The 16656-nt window shown below is 41.1% G+C and overlaps 4 protein-coding genes across 12 annotated transcripts; 2 read left to right on the top strand and 2 right to left on the bottom strand.

The window, feature by feature from the left end:
• Positions 1 to 539: 539 nt before the first annotated feature.
• LOC114859284 (PHD and RING finger domain-containing protein 1-like) lies at positions 540 to 5889 on the bottom strand. 8 transcript variants are annotated; one of them, XM_055510048.1, is made up of 9 exons: positions 5790 to 5889; positions 5396 to 5552; positions 5060 to 5143; positions 4864 to 4988; positions 4702 to 4790; positions 3564 to 3760; positions 2877 to 2949; positions 2618 to 2785; positions 540 to 2379 (listed from the first exon to the last, which is right to left on the bottom strand). In XM_055510048.1, exons 2-8 carry the CDS (start codon positions 5534 to 5536, stop codon positions 2733 to 2735), a joined length of 762 nt encoding a protein of 253 aa, XP_055366023.1. In that variant the 5' UTR covers positions 5537 to 5552; positions 5790 to 5889; the 3' UTR covers positions 540 to 2379; positions 2618 to 2732. The 8 variants fall into 8 exon arrangements, with proteins under 8 accessions (XP_055366023.1, XP_055366020.1, XP_055366022.1 ...); XM_055510045.1 differs by having other exon boundaries at positions 5396 to 5567; positions 5790 to 5845; XM_055510047.1 differs by having other exon boundaries at positions 5396 to 5555; positions 5790 to 5842.
• Positions 5822 to 7967, top strand: LOC114859283 (P2Y purinoceptor 1). Its single transcript, XM_029157324.3, has 2 exons — positions 5822 to 6520; positions 6917 to 7967. The coding sequence occupies exon 2, from the start codon at positions 7001 to 7003 to the stop codon at positions 7961 to 7963; it is 963 nt and encodes a 320-aa protein (XP_029013157.1). The 5' UTR covers positions 5822 to 6520; positions 6917 to 7000; the 3' UTR covers positions 7964 to 7967.
• Positions 7968 to 8042: 75 nt separating this feature from the next.
• ints11 (integrator complex subunit 11) lies at positions 8043 to 14328 on the bottom strand. The gene is made up of 17 exons (XM_029157298.1): positions 14137 to 14328; positions 13801 to 13898; positions 13487 to 13560; positions 13161 to 13389; positions 12949 to 13047; positions 12836 to 12870; positions 12598 to 12736; positions 12438 to 12502; positions 11926 to 12115; positions 11757 to 11840; positions 11596 to 11685; positions 11245 to 11407; positions 11019 to 11129; positions 9927 to 9988; positions 9656 to 9798; positions 9248 to 9377; positions 8043 to 8448 (listed from the first exon to the last, which is right to left on the bottom strand). Exons 1-17 carry the CDS (start codon positions 14162 to 14164, stop codon positions 8383 to 8385), a joined length of 1806 nt encoding a protein of 601 aa, XP_029013131.1. The 5' UTR covers positions 14165 to 14328; the 3' UTR covers positions 8043 to 8382.
• cptp (ceramide-1-phosphate transfer protein) lies at positions 13788 to 16594 on the top strand. Of its 2 annotated transcripts, none has more exons than XM_029157337.2 (3): positions 13788 to 13925; positions 15004 to 15134; positions 15309 to 16594. In XM_029157337.2, the coding sequence occupies exons 2-3, from the start codon at positions 15010 to 15012 to the stop codon at positions 15829 to 15831; spliced, it is 648 nt and encodes a 215-aa protein (XP_029013170.1). In that variant the 5' UTR covers positions 13788 to 13925; positions 15004 to 15009; the 3' UTR covers positions 15832 to 16594. The 2 variants fall into 2 exon arrangements, with proteins under 2 accessions (XP_029013170.1, XP_029013169.1); XM_029157336.3 differs by lacking the exon at positions 13788 to 13925 and adding an exon at positions 14446 to 14892.
• The last annotated feature ends 62 nt before the right edge of the window (positions 16595 to 16656 follow it).

Here is a 16656-nt window from a genome sequence, read left to right as displayed (position 1 = left end):
CTGCAGTTGGAATAGTTGCATAAGCCTGACTGACTGAAGCTACCGGTGTGATTCCTGAAAACCTAAAGCCTTTGTGTATTTTACCACTTTGCCATGCAACGGTTAAATGAGGTTATCTTTTGTGCATTCTTTTCCTCAGCAAGCCTATTTTTAAATGGCAGGAAACGGGAAAGCTGGGACAAACGGTGTGCTTGGGATTTCACGGCAGGTTTCATAGATGGCCATTGTTCCTTGCTACACTGGCTCTAAACAGGCTGCAGTTCACGCTATGAATGAAAATGACCTCATCTGCCACCGGCACCCATTTAAATAAATAAATAAATAAACCAAATCAGAGACCAGGACCAAGTTTCATCAGCTGTTCCACGGGTCTGCATGCGTGAAAATATTGCTTCCTTGGCTTTTTATCGACTCCCACCAGGCAACTTGAATTTAATTTAGTGAAATACACAACTAACTGGATTAACTGACAGAAACGCTGAACCAGGCATTTATATCAGTGTCCTGGCTTCAGTGAGCTCATAACATTCCAGCCAGTGTCACCATTACATTAACATTTTTATTAATCGGATAGTCATGAAACTTCTTAAACACATTCGTGCCCCTGCTGTATGTGGATGGAGTGTTAAAGCTGCTGGCCTCCTCACATTTGGCTTTAGCACCATCATCAGGTCAGGATTTTAAACTGACCGTGCATTAGTGAGCAGGCCGGTGCATTGAGGGGTCTTTACATTCCAGATCTGTTCTTCTGTGTGCTGCTTTTGCATGTTTGCATCTGTCCCCAGCAGGCAAACGTGCAGATGAGACCCACGACAACAAGCACGGCAAACCCAATATCTGCATCTCCATCTGCAAAGCAGGTGCTCCACCGCACCAGCAGTGCTCTCGCGCTTCGCACTGCCCCCACCTTTCCTTTGCCTTTGTTTCACCCCCAGTTCCTTTTAATGATTTGAAACCAAAGCACAAGCTGCTGATTCAGCAGTCGCCTGAACTTGAAAGTGCACACTGCTGAAAAAAGTTAAGAGCAAAGTTGGCAAAGTGCACGCTGCTCTGCTCTGGGTTGTGTTACTGTAGTGGATGTCTATTGTTATTACAGTATGTATTAGCTTTAAACTGCCCTCTTGATTCCACTTTAGGGGGATAAATATGATTACTTTGAAAAGCATGCTAGCAAACAGGTGAGCTTGGATTGATTTGAATGTATTGTAATGACAGCAATTGCAATTGACTGAGGAGTCTTAATTCTCCGTAGGTGTGAATGTGCGAGTGAGGGGTCGTCTGTGTGTCCAACCGTCAGCTGAGATTTGGCTCGTCTGCAGACTAGGAAGGCCTTCCACTAGAATCAGCCCTGCATTTAAATAACGCTGATTCTGTCAGACAGACCAGCCATCGCGTCCACATGAGCCGCGTTACGCTGCTCTTGCTTCTAACGTCGTGCGACAGGGATGCCTTTTTGCAGCGAGACACACAGGCAGGGAGCTGCCGGCTCTGTTTTGGATTCCATCACGGCCCCTCACGTGGCTGACGCAAGCGCTGCTGCAGCGTGGAATCACTGGGAGACGTGTGTGGGTCTCTGGGATGCTGACCTACTTTCGCTCCCCTCGTTGGGGCTGCTAGACTGAGTTGAGCACGTAGCTTGTCATGTTATCTCTCCTGACTGCAGGTGTAAAGCCGTACAAGCCGCCACCAACGAGGCACGTGCAGATGCTGCATGAGCGTTCCGCATTATGGATGCATATTGTGTTTCAGCACTCGGGTCTGTTATCGAGTAATTTCGCTCTCGCTGTGCCGTTAACGCAGCTTAGCTTCAAACGCTTAGTCTTAGCGTTGCTTATAGACCTCGTTCCACTGGTGAATCTAAACATACTGGATGTGAACCGCATCATTCTCATTTACTGTACATTTCACACGATTAACAATTGTCCAAGCTCAGCTCGTAAACGTTTGCTTGTATTTGCAGCAATATGTGGATTCAAAACCTGATTGGGTTCATGAGTCCCACAGACAAGGTAGAGTAGTCAGACACTTAAGTCTTTCACATTCTTCAACCACAGATGTTGTATTTATGAATTGAACATACTACAGCACTACTGAAGCCAACCGAATACACAGGGCTCTTATTAAAAGGGTCTGTTGTCTCTGTGTGGAACACTGGACTGGATTCCATTAAAAGCAAATGAGTGTATGAGCTGGATCAAGGATTAACAAAAGTATTTTTCAAGAAGCCCGTTTCAGTTCGTCAGTGACTGGTATCAAATATCCAAATCCTCAAAAGAACTAAATCACCACAAAGTGTAAACATGATGTGGAGCAGGACCAGGATCAGGGAAGCAGCAGATGCCTGGCTACCAAGAACATAGACACGTAGTGGTTGTTGGTCTGTTAATGAAAAGAAAAAATAATTTGAAACTGACAAAAGTACTAATAAGTCAAAAATTTACTGAAAATTAACCACTGGAAATCAGACACAGGCTTTTGATTTGTAGCTAAAGTGAATCATTAAAAAAACTCATGAAACAGGCCTGGATAAAAATGATGGTACCCCTCAATGTTAACATGACGAAATCATAGTTTTGATGAAGTTCCAATTTGTATTATTAAACACATCCCTACAAACCTCAAGGTTCCGCATCAGTAGGTTTCCTGTGAACCTTATTGTCCAGTTGTTAGCACAATGCTGCCACCTTGTGGTCACTGTGTGTTAAAGCAGCCTCAGCTGCTGTAGCACTCTTTCAGCTGTCTGGCTTCAGCAGTTTATTCCTTCTTCGCTCCTGTCCCTTCATGTCTGTGTAGAACACGAGAACGCATCATATTGAATATCAAACAATGCACAACAGTGAGGTTTTGTGCAGGTGAAGTCGCAGTGGATAGCTTACTGCTGGAATGATGGTGCCTCTTGTCTGTAGCAGACGCAGGGCTTGAGGGTCGCAGCAGGTACTTGGGCACATGCTGGGGAAACAGTGACATTAAGCAGTGTTCACAGACGTTAGGGCACCTTTGAGCAAATCAACAGTCAAATGAGTCAGAGGCTCACTTTGACCCAACAAATGCAATCTGAATTAATACATACAGTACATTACAATATAGACTAGCTGCAGATTAATGGATATTTAACCCTGAAGAAACCCCCAAACTATGGACTGTAACTGAGCTAAATCATCTGTCTGCAAAAAAAAAAAAAAAAACTATTAGACAAGCACTTGTGCATGTTGATTACGTTCACTGTGAACTCTTACATAAGAAATAGAAGCAGCACTGAGCCACACTGGTAAACCAAACAGGGCCAAGACGATTTCAGTCAGGAAGTAACCGCATACACCAGCAGCCCTGTGTCACCTACAGTACACACACCACCGCTTCTGCATGAATTATAAGAGTACACGTGAGCCAAGCAGTACGTGTACAGTTAAAGGTATGCGCGCAGTTCTTCTCTTTTCACTTACCCTATTAACAGTACAAGTTAGTGACGAGCTTGAAGTTACCAAAATGAGTCCGACAAAAACAAATGAAGGACGTCTGCACGTTCACTTCATGCTGTGCATTGAGTTCATTGACAAACTCACCCTGGCAGTTTGAGCGTGATGGTTAAGCTGGTTGCTGATTCTGCAGCGAGTCCTTGCGCTACGTCGCCGTTCTGTGGAGCTGCTGGGATCATTTACGGTGGAGGGTCGAAGGCGACTGCTGGTAGACGTGGATTCAGTTTCAGCTAGAATGTCCATTAGTTCTCCTTCACTGACATCCTCCTCCACTTTGGAGCTATCTGCAGAGGAATGACATCACAAAAAAATAAAAATCTCCTATCAATAAAACTTTCAAATACATACAATTACTTACAGAATAATTAAACATCAAATTAGGATTTCCCCATTTTACAGTGTCTGAGAACTAAAGCTTCTACCTGTTTACTTCATTTTAGGCTTTTGAAACAGAGAGCAATTTAGAAAGGGGTAGCAGATCTGAAGATATGCCCACATGCGGTGCACCTGTGCAGTCAGCAGTCTGTAGATGGGTAAGACGGCTCAGCAGCCGAGTTCAAAGAGACACTATCACTGAGCAACACTGACATTACTGAATATTAACTGACAGAAAAACTAAAGCAAAGAGGACTTACACACAGTTATAGACAGTATATACATATTTTTAGTAACTACTGAATAGAGCGGTGCAGTTGTATGTGATACAGGCCTGATATGTGCCTGTGTGACATTTTAAGTTCACTGTGTTATTTGGGTTAAGCAGAATTACATACTATTACTAGGTTCGGTTACTTGAACAAACATGCCTCCTACAGTAAATGTATTGTCTGATGCTGTGTGTAGGTGAATGAATAAAGCACTACATTCATAAGGAGAGATGTTAAAAGTCATTGGTGTGGATAAAAGGCAAATAATGTGTGCGAGTGATAAAGCACAAAGCTGGGTTCAGGCCATGGAAGAAGCCATGGCTAGAGTTGAATAAATGGACTCTCTTAAAATGTTAATAAAGACATTGTGTGTGAAGGAACCAATGGGTCTGGATTCGTATGGGTGAACTTAACTAAACCTAGAAGACAATGGTGCATCTCCACAACTGAAAAGCTTTGTGTAGATTAAAATTCACAGAGCTTCACCTTTATCTGTACTGAGCCCGTGTGGAATTCCTGAAGCTTTTCACCTAACAACCCAAATTCAGGCACCCTCTTAATCAACTGTACATCATTACCTGTACAATGATGGCTCACACAATCAAGACAAATCCAGTCACCTTCGGGACGTGTGTTTAATGATGGTGTCAAACAGTCCATATGATACCTGAAAATAAAGTAACACTGTGATTAAACAGGACGATGTGACGTTTAAATAATTCCATTATGTGATTCCGTACCCTGAATCACAGCCTGTGCACATTAGAAGCCGGTGCCTGCGGTCGCTTCGTCCACATTCCTCACAAATAACAGCCTCAGCTGCCTCCTCTTCATCGTCATCCTTCTTTGGCAACTTCACCTTGATCTGGAGAAGCAAAAAGTCATAAGCAACCAGTTCTATTTGTGTAAGCTTGGCAGAAGGTGTCCCACATGCACCTTTTTCTTAATGGCCCCTGAAGGATGCTGTCTCTGGTGGATGAAGGAGAAGGTGCGTCGGTCCACCGGGCACGTGTTGGACATCTGAGGATCAAGACACAGCAACAGAGGTCCCGTTTCATAAATGTTGCTATTGTATTGCACCAAATGCATTAAAATAATCAGCTGACCAGCATAAAATAGGTTGATTACTTAACCAGACAAAACTTTGCAGCATTGCCTATTTTATTACGTTTTACACCATTTGTACTTTAAGAAAGCTAATTATACAAAGCAAAAAAAGAAAAATAATCAGTTGTACGGTAGATGCAGACGGAACGTGGGAGTTGTGTTTACCTGGCACCACTGAAGGATACAGTCCAGACAGAAGACATGCTGGCAGTTCTCCACAGAGGCCACAGGCTGTCGGTCAAACTGGCTCAGACAGATGTAGCATTTATCTAAAGCTACACGTGCTTCTGTGCGTAACGTATCCATGCTTTGGTCCTGGCGTCTGCTTTTAAAGATGCTCACCATGAAACAATATCAAGGATTACGATCAGATGTTTATGCTGTGTTGCTAGTTGCCTAGTACATACCGTTTGGCTAGCTAGCTTAGCTTTGTTAGTGGGTAACATGACGTCATGACCACATTTTTTAAAAGTTTGATTTATTTGATTTATAATAAAACAATGTCTAATAGTTTCTTGTTAATGTTTAGCAAATATTTTGTAAATTAGGTAGGACGTACTGTCTGTTAGCTGACCGTGTGTTCCGTTCTGCTGTACACTAACCACTTCCGCTAAGATTCCTTCAATATAAAAGCGTAAATTGCATTAATATCGTTTTAGCACAACACACATTCGTTAAAGAATGTGTGTTGTGTAGAAACTTGTGTGTTCAATTTTAGGAGTTGGTGTTGAAGATAACATCTATGTTGACAGTGATTCACAGGAAAATATGACTATAATAGCTGCTTGTGCGTATCATCAGAAAGTGGAGGCCTCATTTTTAGAAATGTGTGAGAACTGGTACTGTATCTACATAAAAACTATTTTTTGCATGAGCATGAGATAAAAACACATCAATCAATCACTGTCACTGGATTTTCACATTAACCCTGTTAGTTTTACTTTTTATTCTATATATACCATTTTAAAGTAGATTTATTATTATTATTGGATACATTTTGCATGTTGTGAATGTACAGTATATAATATTTCAACAACCTACACACTGTTTTACTGCAGTGGGAGGGGGGCAATCGTGGATGACTTTTTACAGTCATGCATTGGTTTCCTGCCCTTTTCTTGAATCTACACCTACAGTGCACCGAAACAGGAAATAAAGAGCATCTTTCCCCTCAGTAGACGGAGAACAACTGCACGGAGCTCAACAACTGCATGTGACTTTATCTGATATGTTTTTGTAGTGTAGCGTTCAGAATTCGAGAATAAACAAAAGGTGTATCTACGAAGCTTGGTAAGTGATTTCTTTTAAATACTTAAGGTTTGCGCTAATATTTCACAATACAAAAAATAAATGTATTCTTTTAAAAAATCAACAGCCTTATGTAAACACCAGCAGCTGCCACTTCTTGTAAAGTCACATTATATATGTATATACTGTATAACAATAGTAGTTTTTAAACTGTAAGTTTGTGGTCAGTGGTTCTCTGCCATGTTTCACATCACTCTTCTTACATAATCACTTAGTTATACAGTATAAAGTTTGTCTATCATTTAAAGCTTTTTTGTGAAGAATGTGGAAAGTTTAATGTGCTCAGTTTCTAGATTTAAACCTTCATGGCAGCTGAAAGATCTTTTGCCATGATTGTGTGAAACAAACTGGAAACATGTTTGCGATGTCTCATTGCAGAGCCTGCAATGAAACCGTGTCTGTGAGAATAAACCTGGACTCTGACTTTACTGACTGCCTTTACAAAACACTCAACCGACCGCGATGAACAAGACGGACGGCTGCAGCATCCCTGCGGCAGAGTACCAGCTCTATCTCTTCCCAGCGGCCTACATCCTCGCTCTCCTCATCGGTCTGCCCGGAAACCTGGCCGCCCTCTTTGTCTTCACCTTCAGGATCACGCCGCGTACGGCCTTCAGCATCTACATCAGCAACCTGGCTGTGGCAGACATCCTCCTCCTCTGCGTCCTGCCCTTTAGGATCCACTACCACCTCAACACAAACCACTGGGTGTTCGGGGACATCGCCTGCCTCATCACGGGGGTCCTTTACTTCGCCAACATCTTCATGAGCATCTGTTTCATGACGTGCATCTGTGTGGATCGTTACGTGGCCACCGTGCATCCACACACCTACCTCAGGCAGCGGAGCTCCTGGTGGGCTCTGGTTGTGAGCATGCTGCTCTGGTGTACCGCTGGAGTAGCCATGCTGGTCTTTATTTTCATGGGACCTCTGAAAACCAATAGCAACTTAATTGGAAGCCACAAGTGCTTCGAGGACTTCGCCAAGATCGAGTGGGACTCGCGTCTTATGGTGTACAGCCTGCTGAGCCTCGTCTTTTGCTCCCTCCTGCCCTCCCTGATCATCCTGGTGTGTTACCCACTGGTCGCAAGGCGCATCTCCAAGATCGAGACGAGAGCTGGCCAAAGAGCTGTGAGGGTCATCTACACCATCCTGGCCATCACGCTGCTCTGCTTCCTGCCCAGCCACGTGGTTTATTTCCTGCACCTCCTCCGGCGGATGGGCCTCATCCAGAGCTGCTCCTCGGCCAACGCCATCTACCACGCCAGACGGGTCACCATGGCCCTCGTCGTCCTCAACACATGCCTGGACCCTGTGCTTTATTACGTCACCACAAGCCACTGGAACTGGAAGTACTTGAAGAGGACGTGGATGTGTGGAAAAATCCGGAAGAGCAGGGGAGTTTATACAGTGTCCTCTAATTGAACTAGGAACGACAACCATACATCTGTACTGTAAATAAGCTCTGTATATAACTTCATCACAGGAAATGGAACTCTATTATAAAAAAACAACGGTTTTTATTCAAATTAGCTTTGTACATCAAAATAAATGAGATATTAGAATCCAAATTTCCATTTTTCTTATTTGTCTTGTGTTGTTCAGTGACGAGATAAATTAGTGTCACCTACAAAAACTGACCAGTCCTCCATAACATTAACACTATTTTAACATGCGGGATGAGGTTTAGAACAGGCATCGTTGTGGCTTCCTGTGGAGGAAGCCGAGGGTAATTCAGTCTAGACGCTATCAATGATTGTTGATCTTGGTTTGAATTCTCTGCGCTGACGTTTGTAGCCTTCACAAACGCAGCTTTGAAACACTGTATGAATTACTTAAGTGTTTCAGCACAGTCCAGATGGAAGCCCTTTTTTGAGCAGAGCTGAAAGGAAGCTCCCCAGATCCTCGTCCTGACAAAAAAAAAAAAAAGAGTAGTGTGAAAAACACAATCCAGTGTATTTGCCTTTAAACACCAAAACCCTGATTCTACTTTGTTAAGTTCCTTGATAGGACCAGTAACACATCTTAAATGACAACGAAGCCAAAGTAAACATACAGTATTTCTTTCTTTTTGACGTGTCTCCGTGCCTTGCACGGAACACTTGAACCCACAGAAACCGCTCTGCTTCCATTGTGCTGTCAGCAGGTTCCCCCACCTTCTGCTTTCACTTTATTTACCCCACCAACTCTCCACTCGCAAATGTTTTTACTTCAGATGGCACTTATGAGCCCAAATTATTGCAATTATTATTATTATTATTATTATTACTATTAATTATTATTATTATTATTATATCAAAACATCACAACCACTTCCCTATCATACATTTTTATCTATAGTAATGAAGACTTATTGACATGTGCTGCTTATAAAGGCTGAAAAAGAACATTTCAAAGCCCTTTTTCTAAAGACGTCTAAGAAGTTGCTTCTATTCTTACTGGTGTCTGATTACAAATTAAGAGGATCTTTAATTTCCACTTTTACATTGAGTCCAAAATGTAAAACATGGTGAATAGTCTGCATACTGGCACTTTGACATTGCTTCTCATTTACCCATTCATACACCAGCATACACACACTCACACACCAGTGGCAACTTGGGGTTCAGTATCTTGCCCAAAGACACACTGGCGCCAGGAATCAAACCACAAATCCTATGACTGGCTTCAGTCCCCTGTAAAATAAATGATACACAGGCAAAGTTTTACCTGATAACTCCAGGACAGTAGTATGACCTTGGTGTTCGCATCTTCAGGAGTGGAGGAGACTTTGATGACAATGGACTCCACTATGACGGTGCCGTCAGGGAGGTGTTGGGTGGTATAGCCCTTTAACACACTGAAGCACAGAATGCAGAAAAAATAGGTCATTATCCATCACTTAATATAGCACGTATATATATATATAGCAGATCTGATACAAACAAATACGAATGATTACCAGTAGATTAATACATTAAATACATAAATTGTCACAGCCCTTGAAATCAGAAATAACATAATTTCCATTATTAAAGTGTGAATAATGGTAGAAAAAGCAGATGTTGTAAAAATAAGACATAATTGTTAGTTGCATTAGGACCTATGACCTCCCTCTTTCTGCGGTAACACTCTCACCTCTTAAGGTGTGTGTAGATTCTGTGGAGCGTGTCCGAGTCGCTGTGCGGGTCCTGGAGCTGCACGCGGCAGGTGAAGCGCAGCTGATGTTCATTGAGGCCCAGCTCCTTCAGCGCCTGCTCTGACGACACCAGCTTCAGGCTCTGTGCGCGCATGAAAACAGCAGGAGAAGAAATGGTGACGTGTGACTCAGGTTAACTCCTGTAAGTCTGAGCACACTGCACAAAACACAGTAACTAGCTTTACTGTAAGTCAAAGTGTGACGACCTACGTTGTCTTTCATGATCAGAGTTCCATGCATGCTGCGAGGTTTTTTGGGATCAGGCAGAGACCCTGCAACACAGTACACAACTATTTATAATCCAAGGTCAACATAACTCTCTTCATTAGTCATACATTCTGCGGTCACTCTTACTGTGAATAATAAAATAGTTAAAAAATAGTCATCTAAGGTATTCATGAGGTTTGATATGATGTTTTTGTACACCTTACTGTATTTGTACTGTAATTCTTAAAGGCTGTCACCAGAATGATATTGTTAATGTTGTTAGCAGATTAAAAAAAGAAACAAGTGGAGCAGAACTTCAAAACTACACTAAACATTGTTACCTTACGGCATATTAAAATCACTGCCCCACTGTTCTGCTGAATGTTGTCCTGTTCTTACAGTACATATGGCATTTATCAATATGTCTAATCTGGGTCATGATATTTACAGTAGTTATTGTAGGTAGGCAAGGGGCATGACTACTAGCTATGTAAAATGCACTAAATAACCACTTCAATTAAAATCAACAGTAATCGAAATGTCAGGGTTAACAAGCGCCCTTCTGAAACTGAGTAGGCACCGTGCCCTTAAAGAAACACTTTTTGAAGCTGTTCTTAATAGAACATGCTTACACAAGTTACATTTAAGGTCACTGTGCACATACAGGTAGGCTGCTATCAACAGGCTCACTAAACTACATTTTATATGGTTTAGGGACTGTTGAGTTTCTTTGTTTTTGCGTTAAGCTTGTGTTTTCCAAAGATATAGTAATTATACACAGTGTAGTTATACAAACACATGATCTAGTATTCATTAATATTGGATCCACGCTGTGAGATCTTTTCCTGATGTAAGCATCTCCTCCACATGACACTTTCTGTTTCATTCATAATCTGATCAGTTAGCTGTAGTCGTGTAGTAATGATTTAGATTCACCTAATATGAACTAAAACAGTGCTGGGAGAGTCTAAAAAGCAGAAGAACAATTCCGTTTACGTACAGTACATGTAGTCACTAAATTCTAACAATAGGAATAAAATTGAAAAAAATTGGCGAGTTCATAATTTAAGGAAAAAAATCCTGAACACGACAAACCTCCTAGAGCCATCTCCCTCTTGAGCAGGTTGAGTGAAATATCCACAGGAACACTGGGGTTTGTTGTCACAGTCGCCGTCTCTCCATTGGCTGGCATGTAGCAGTCTATGCCTGACGTTTCAGAAGCAAAGCAAAATAATGAAGCTAATAATAATGACAAAGCATGTATCAAATACAGATACTGTATGTAGATTCTGTCTAAGCCTGTGGACTGACTCGCACTTACTGAATTCCTGTTCAATCTTGCCCTTAAGGAATTCCATCTTCACTGCCTCCCCGTGTACCAGCAACATGTTGCGAGGCTCCGCCATACGAATGAGCTGCATGATTCCTTTAGCATCTGCATGGGCGCTAAAAGACATGTACTCCACCTGCAGCTTCACATCCAACTGCAGGAATCAAAGCAGAAAAGGCTAGTGTTGTTGTTCCACATAGATATCAAGAACAAGTTTTTATCTAAATAGTTTCTCAACTGTTATCTTTTAGTAGAAAAAGCTTAAAATAAGAAGAAGACAAAAAAGGCTGATACAAAACAAAAAATGAGAGAAACAAAAAGAGAGAGAGAAATGAAGCTTACTGTTGCTCTCCCTTCCACCTCTAACTTTCTCTGCCCGTTTAGGATCTTATGACCAATTGTTCCTTGTACACAATATCCAGGCATGATTACCTAACAATAAAAAAAATTGTTAATCCTTGGTCATATTAAAAACATCTTCCACTTTTTTCCATCTGTCTCACCATGTTCTTCTCATTGCCTGCCCATTTCTTAAAAATCTGCAGAGACTGACCAGCGTGCAGCATACCTGGTGTGGCAAACACCACCTGAAACACACATATGTTTCAGGCTTCTAATCAGAAATATTGAATATTATATAACCCACTCCTATGTATAAGCAAACTGACTCACCATGGGCCCGGGATTATCAGCATAGGAGCGATCAAAAGCCTTGATGTGCTTAAATTCAAACATGTTTCTTTGTACAAAGGTTTTTCGGATCTTCTGGTTGGTCCATGTTATGAACAGCTTGTAGTAATGATTGGCCTTCTCTGTCAGACCGGTAGAGAAGTAGATCGGGGCCTTTAGGTTCATTCTCTCCCTGTGTGGTGAAATTGTCCAACAAAAATATCTCACCATTATTTTACTAAGAATAATACAATGAATACAGCTAATACTTGTTCGGAACAATTGAAGACCTTTTCTATTCTAACCTTTTGTGATTACTCTACAGCAACAATTTTGAAGAGGGAAAAAGACTTTTATTGAACATCACTTAGCCTGAGAACGGCCTGTTATTATCTTGACATATCACAGTCGCTGCTCTCGCTCAAAGCTATAAGAGACACTTTTACAATACTTTAACAGATCACTAAAAGAGGAAAAAACTTGCAACTTCTTTAAAATAAAAGGCGCAACCCTACCAGAAGGTTTCCAACAAGATGCAGAGTTCCTGTGCTCTTCCAAGGGCAAAAACAGGAATGAGAACCTAAAAAAGTCAAGGAATACAGTCAACATAGCCATGAGCAGCAAAAAGAAAATGTATTAAAACGTCTACAGTGAGATTAAATATTTAACTCTTACCTTCCCTCCTCTTTCTATGGTTTCGTGCACTTTCTTCAAAAAGTCCCTCTCTCTGCATCTCTTTGAATCACGGATGGTGGTGGCATAGGTCGACTCTGAGATCAGAATGTCTGGGCGACACTTATCAATCCATGCAGCACTAAGGTTAAGATAGAAAAACCAAACAGGAAGAAAAAACTTTATGTGGTATGTGCCCAAACACCATAAAGACATTTTTAACGCAGTAAATGGTGCTCACCCTAAATGCCTGTCTGGTGTCATATTATAGTCACCCTGAATACAAAAAGACATTTTTGTGAGATCTTAGCCATTCGTTCCACTTTGACAAAAGGCAGACTGGTTCTCACTTACAGTGTAAACCACAGACTCTGATCCCACTTTGATGTGCACCATTGCAGCTCCCAGGACATGACCTGCATAGTACGCCTTGATCTCCAGCTCATCATCCACCTGCCATCAGCAACACAACAAGCGGATTTGCCGTTGAAATAAACCAGAAACTGGCACAGAAATGGTGAGTAGATGGACATTATTGTACATCAAACATGAGACCAGCCGTGCACCTGGACAGTTTGATGCAGGTTCAAAGGGACCACTTTCTTCATGCAGTCCTTGATCATCTGCGATGTGAAGAAGTTTGTTTCTCCCTTTTTGTCTACAGTGATCTTGCGGAAGTCTTCCAACAAAATGGGACATATGGCTTTGGTGGGATGGGTCATGTAGATGGGTCCATCGTAGCCAACCATCTCACTCATATAGGGCAGAGCGCCACAGTGGTCCAAGTGAAAATGGCTGAGAATGTAACAAACGCAGAGTGAAAACTCTTTGTCTTAACATTTATGACATAATGATATAAACAGATCACAGAGTACATCTTTGAAACACAGACCTTATAATTACACAGTCCAAAAAGTCTGTCAAACGTCCATTCTGGATTATATAAGAGAAGTCTGGGAATCGTCTCTGGAATGATATGAAAATACAGACTTGCATTCAAAGATGACACAAAGACCAAAATAGAGAAAACATTTTAAAATAATTGTATGTAAAACTATTTAATTAATGTAGTGTAAAGAAGAATATAGTTTTTGTTTCCAAGTGTCGAGGTCACCTAATGGTCTGAACTTGTGTCTCTAATATTGGGAGAAGTGATAAAAGGATATTTAGAAACTAGAGGTCTTTTGTACACCCTCCTTTACTTACGTCATCATTGTATCCCATGTGCATTCCACAGTCCAACATGATGTTTTTACCCCCGATTGAGACAAGAATGCAGCTGCGACCGACATCCTGTCCAGCACCTGCGAGGGAACGAGGAGACAAAGCTTGTAAACATACTCTGGTTAGCCACCACAGCTAGCTAGCGATCTTTACAGCATCGGTTTAAATCTGCAAGTTCTACTGCACCGATGGAAAAGAGTTTGCCTTCTAAAACGTGCACGCATAACCTCAAGTTTATCTAGCTAACGCTCAAATGTACTAAATGTTGACGGAAGTAGCTTGTAGCTTGCTAGCTAGTGACGTGCTAGCATTACTCACCAAGTGGTGTTACTTTTATTTCAGGCATGTTTATTTCTCATTAGAGCAAGCGATTGTTTAGACAGACAGGTAAAACCTAGACAGGCAAAAAGGCGGCAAAGAACACTTAATTAGAAAGAGTGTTCTATCTCTAACTTAGAAATACATGTGCATCATTTCACGTATGAGTAGCGATGAATGTGCACACGTCCGGTTTGGCTTTCAAATTAAAACTCAAACTTTGCTAAATTCTAGTCATTTGAGAGGGGTACATTGTAAATATTTATTTATTTATTTTAAAGTAAGTTATTTAAAAGTAAACATTGGCTTTGAATGTAATGAATACCTGTGTATAAAGTAGTTGAAATTGGTCCATACACTACCAGATGGAATGGTACTATACTATGCATACATAACTGTAATTGAGCAAGCATTCTACTGTACATATATTGTGGTATTTCGAGCCATTTTAATACCACTAATACGAGTACAAATACAAGTATCATCATACATAATACTACTTATATCGTCACTGTTGTAAAAAGCCATTTAAACTGGCTCTTAACTGTTAGCACATTTTAATTAAAACTCCTTTTTACTGGTATTACTGGTTCACCCTACGAGTTTTATTTTGAAGACACGATGTGCCAATTTCCGATGCTTTCCAGTTCGCGTCTGCGCAGTAACAGCAGATTAGTGCAGGAATTACTTGTCGGTTCAGTCAGACGGAGAGAAATGTTTAATTGTCTTTTTACTTTGTTACGTCCTTCTTTATAGGTAATGTTCTGTTTTTTATTGCATGCTGTGCTTACACGTGTGGTGACCTTCGGTTTGTTGATAGACGTTAAATACATTTGCTACCTTTCTGTCGACCTTCCTTCCTTATAGAAAACCATGGCTGGTTCCGAGGACCAGAAGTTCAGCCTACTAGAGGTGCTCAACACTTTCAAGCTGTGTCTTACGGATAATAAAGAAGTCTATATTGAACACTACGTCGCTGGTTGGCGTGGTCTTGTAAAGTATGTGTTATTTACTATAAAATCTAGTTGTATATCATTAACTTAGACTTGTAGGGCTATTGTTACCCTCCCCGTCCCAATTAATCAGCTTTTACGTATGTCCAAATAAGTTATGTACTGTAAATGTCATGTAAATGTAGATGTCAACATTTTATGTCTTTATGTCTTCATTAGGTTTTTAAACAGCTTAGGGAGTGTGTTTGGCTTCATTTCTAAGGACGCCGCGACCAAGATCCAGATTCTGATCAACTACCTGAATGGAGAGAATGGGTCTCACTATGTCACTGCCCAGTCAATGGTAAAATATGAGCTGGAGAATGAACTCGTGGACATCACCAAGCGAGGCAGCCATCCAGAGTCGGGCTGCCGTACTCTACTGAGGCTCCACCGGGCTCTCAGGTGGCTGGAGCTCTTCCTGGAGCGCCTTCGCACCAGCACGGAGGACAGCAAGACCTCAGTCATGTGTGCGGATGCCTACAATGAGTCGCTTGCCCAGCACCACCCTTGGGTGGTGCGTAAAGCTGCAGGCATGGCATTCTGCATGCTCCCTGGACGCCCTGCTTTCTTTGAAGTAATGAATGTAGGCTCCCCAGAGCAAGTTGTGGCCGTGCTGGGAGAAGCTCTGCCTTTAATTTCCGAGGTGTACCAGATCACAGAGGCTCTTTACGCTCAACATAACCTACTTGACTTACCATAGAGGTTAGGACGGTCCACCGTTTGCCACTTGTGTACACTGGCTGCTGAGCTGCTACTGCTGTTTGGTGATAGTTGGGTTTTACTGTATATTCTGCTCATTGTGTTGGGTGCATATAATTCCTCATCATCTACAGAAGCTAATCTTTATGACATTACCAGTTCTTAATTTAGGGCTACTATTATAATGCAGTGTAGTTGTATTATATATAACATCTATTGTAATTTAGGTCTTGCATTAAATCTAAATACACAGACTCACTACTAAAGTCTTTTCATAATTTATCACAAAGTCTAAAGAAAAAGAAGAAAAAGATTTTAACTAGAAGTTTCATTTTCAAAATAAAACATATTTGAATAAACAAATATTTGGTTGTTTTAAGTTCACACAACATTAATTGAATAATTTATTGTTTAACTTGGTCTCAAGTTTTAGTATGTTAAATATTCATTGAATTTGGCAACCTATTCAATAATCAATTTGGTCACATAAAACTCTGGAGCAGTGTCTTTTTTTAATTGATGTTAATGTTATTAACTAATACCAGTCATGGCTTTTTGTAATTTGGGAGATATCTGAAGGGTCAATAATACTTTGAACTTTTTCATTACCATAAATAATAGTGTGTATGGGCTCAGTGCAATTTTCCAATGTATAAATTACAAAATATGTAATGTCAGTACTGAATGTGAGGCAAAATTATTGAATTTTGGTTTGTAGAGTATTTTGACTCCTTATATTAATAAATGTTTAGGAGTGTATTTAACTCTACTGTGATGCAGTTCCATATGTTCAACACAAGGGGTCTCCCTACAGATGAGTACAGGC

This window comes from Betta splendens, chromosome 7 (assembly GCF_900634795.4).
Source record: "Betta splendens chromosome 7, fBetSpl5.4, whole genome shotgun sequence".
Lineage (NCBI taxonomy): Eukaryota > Metazoa > Chordata > Actinopteri > Anabantiformes > Osphronemidae > Betta > Betta splendens.
This window is presented reverse-complemented; position numbering and strand designations above follow the sequence as displayed.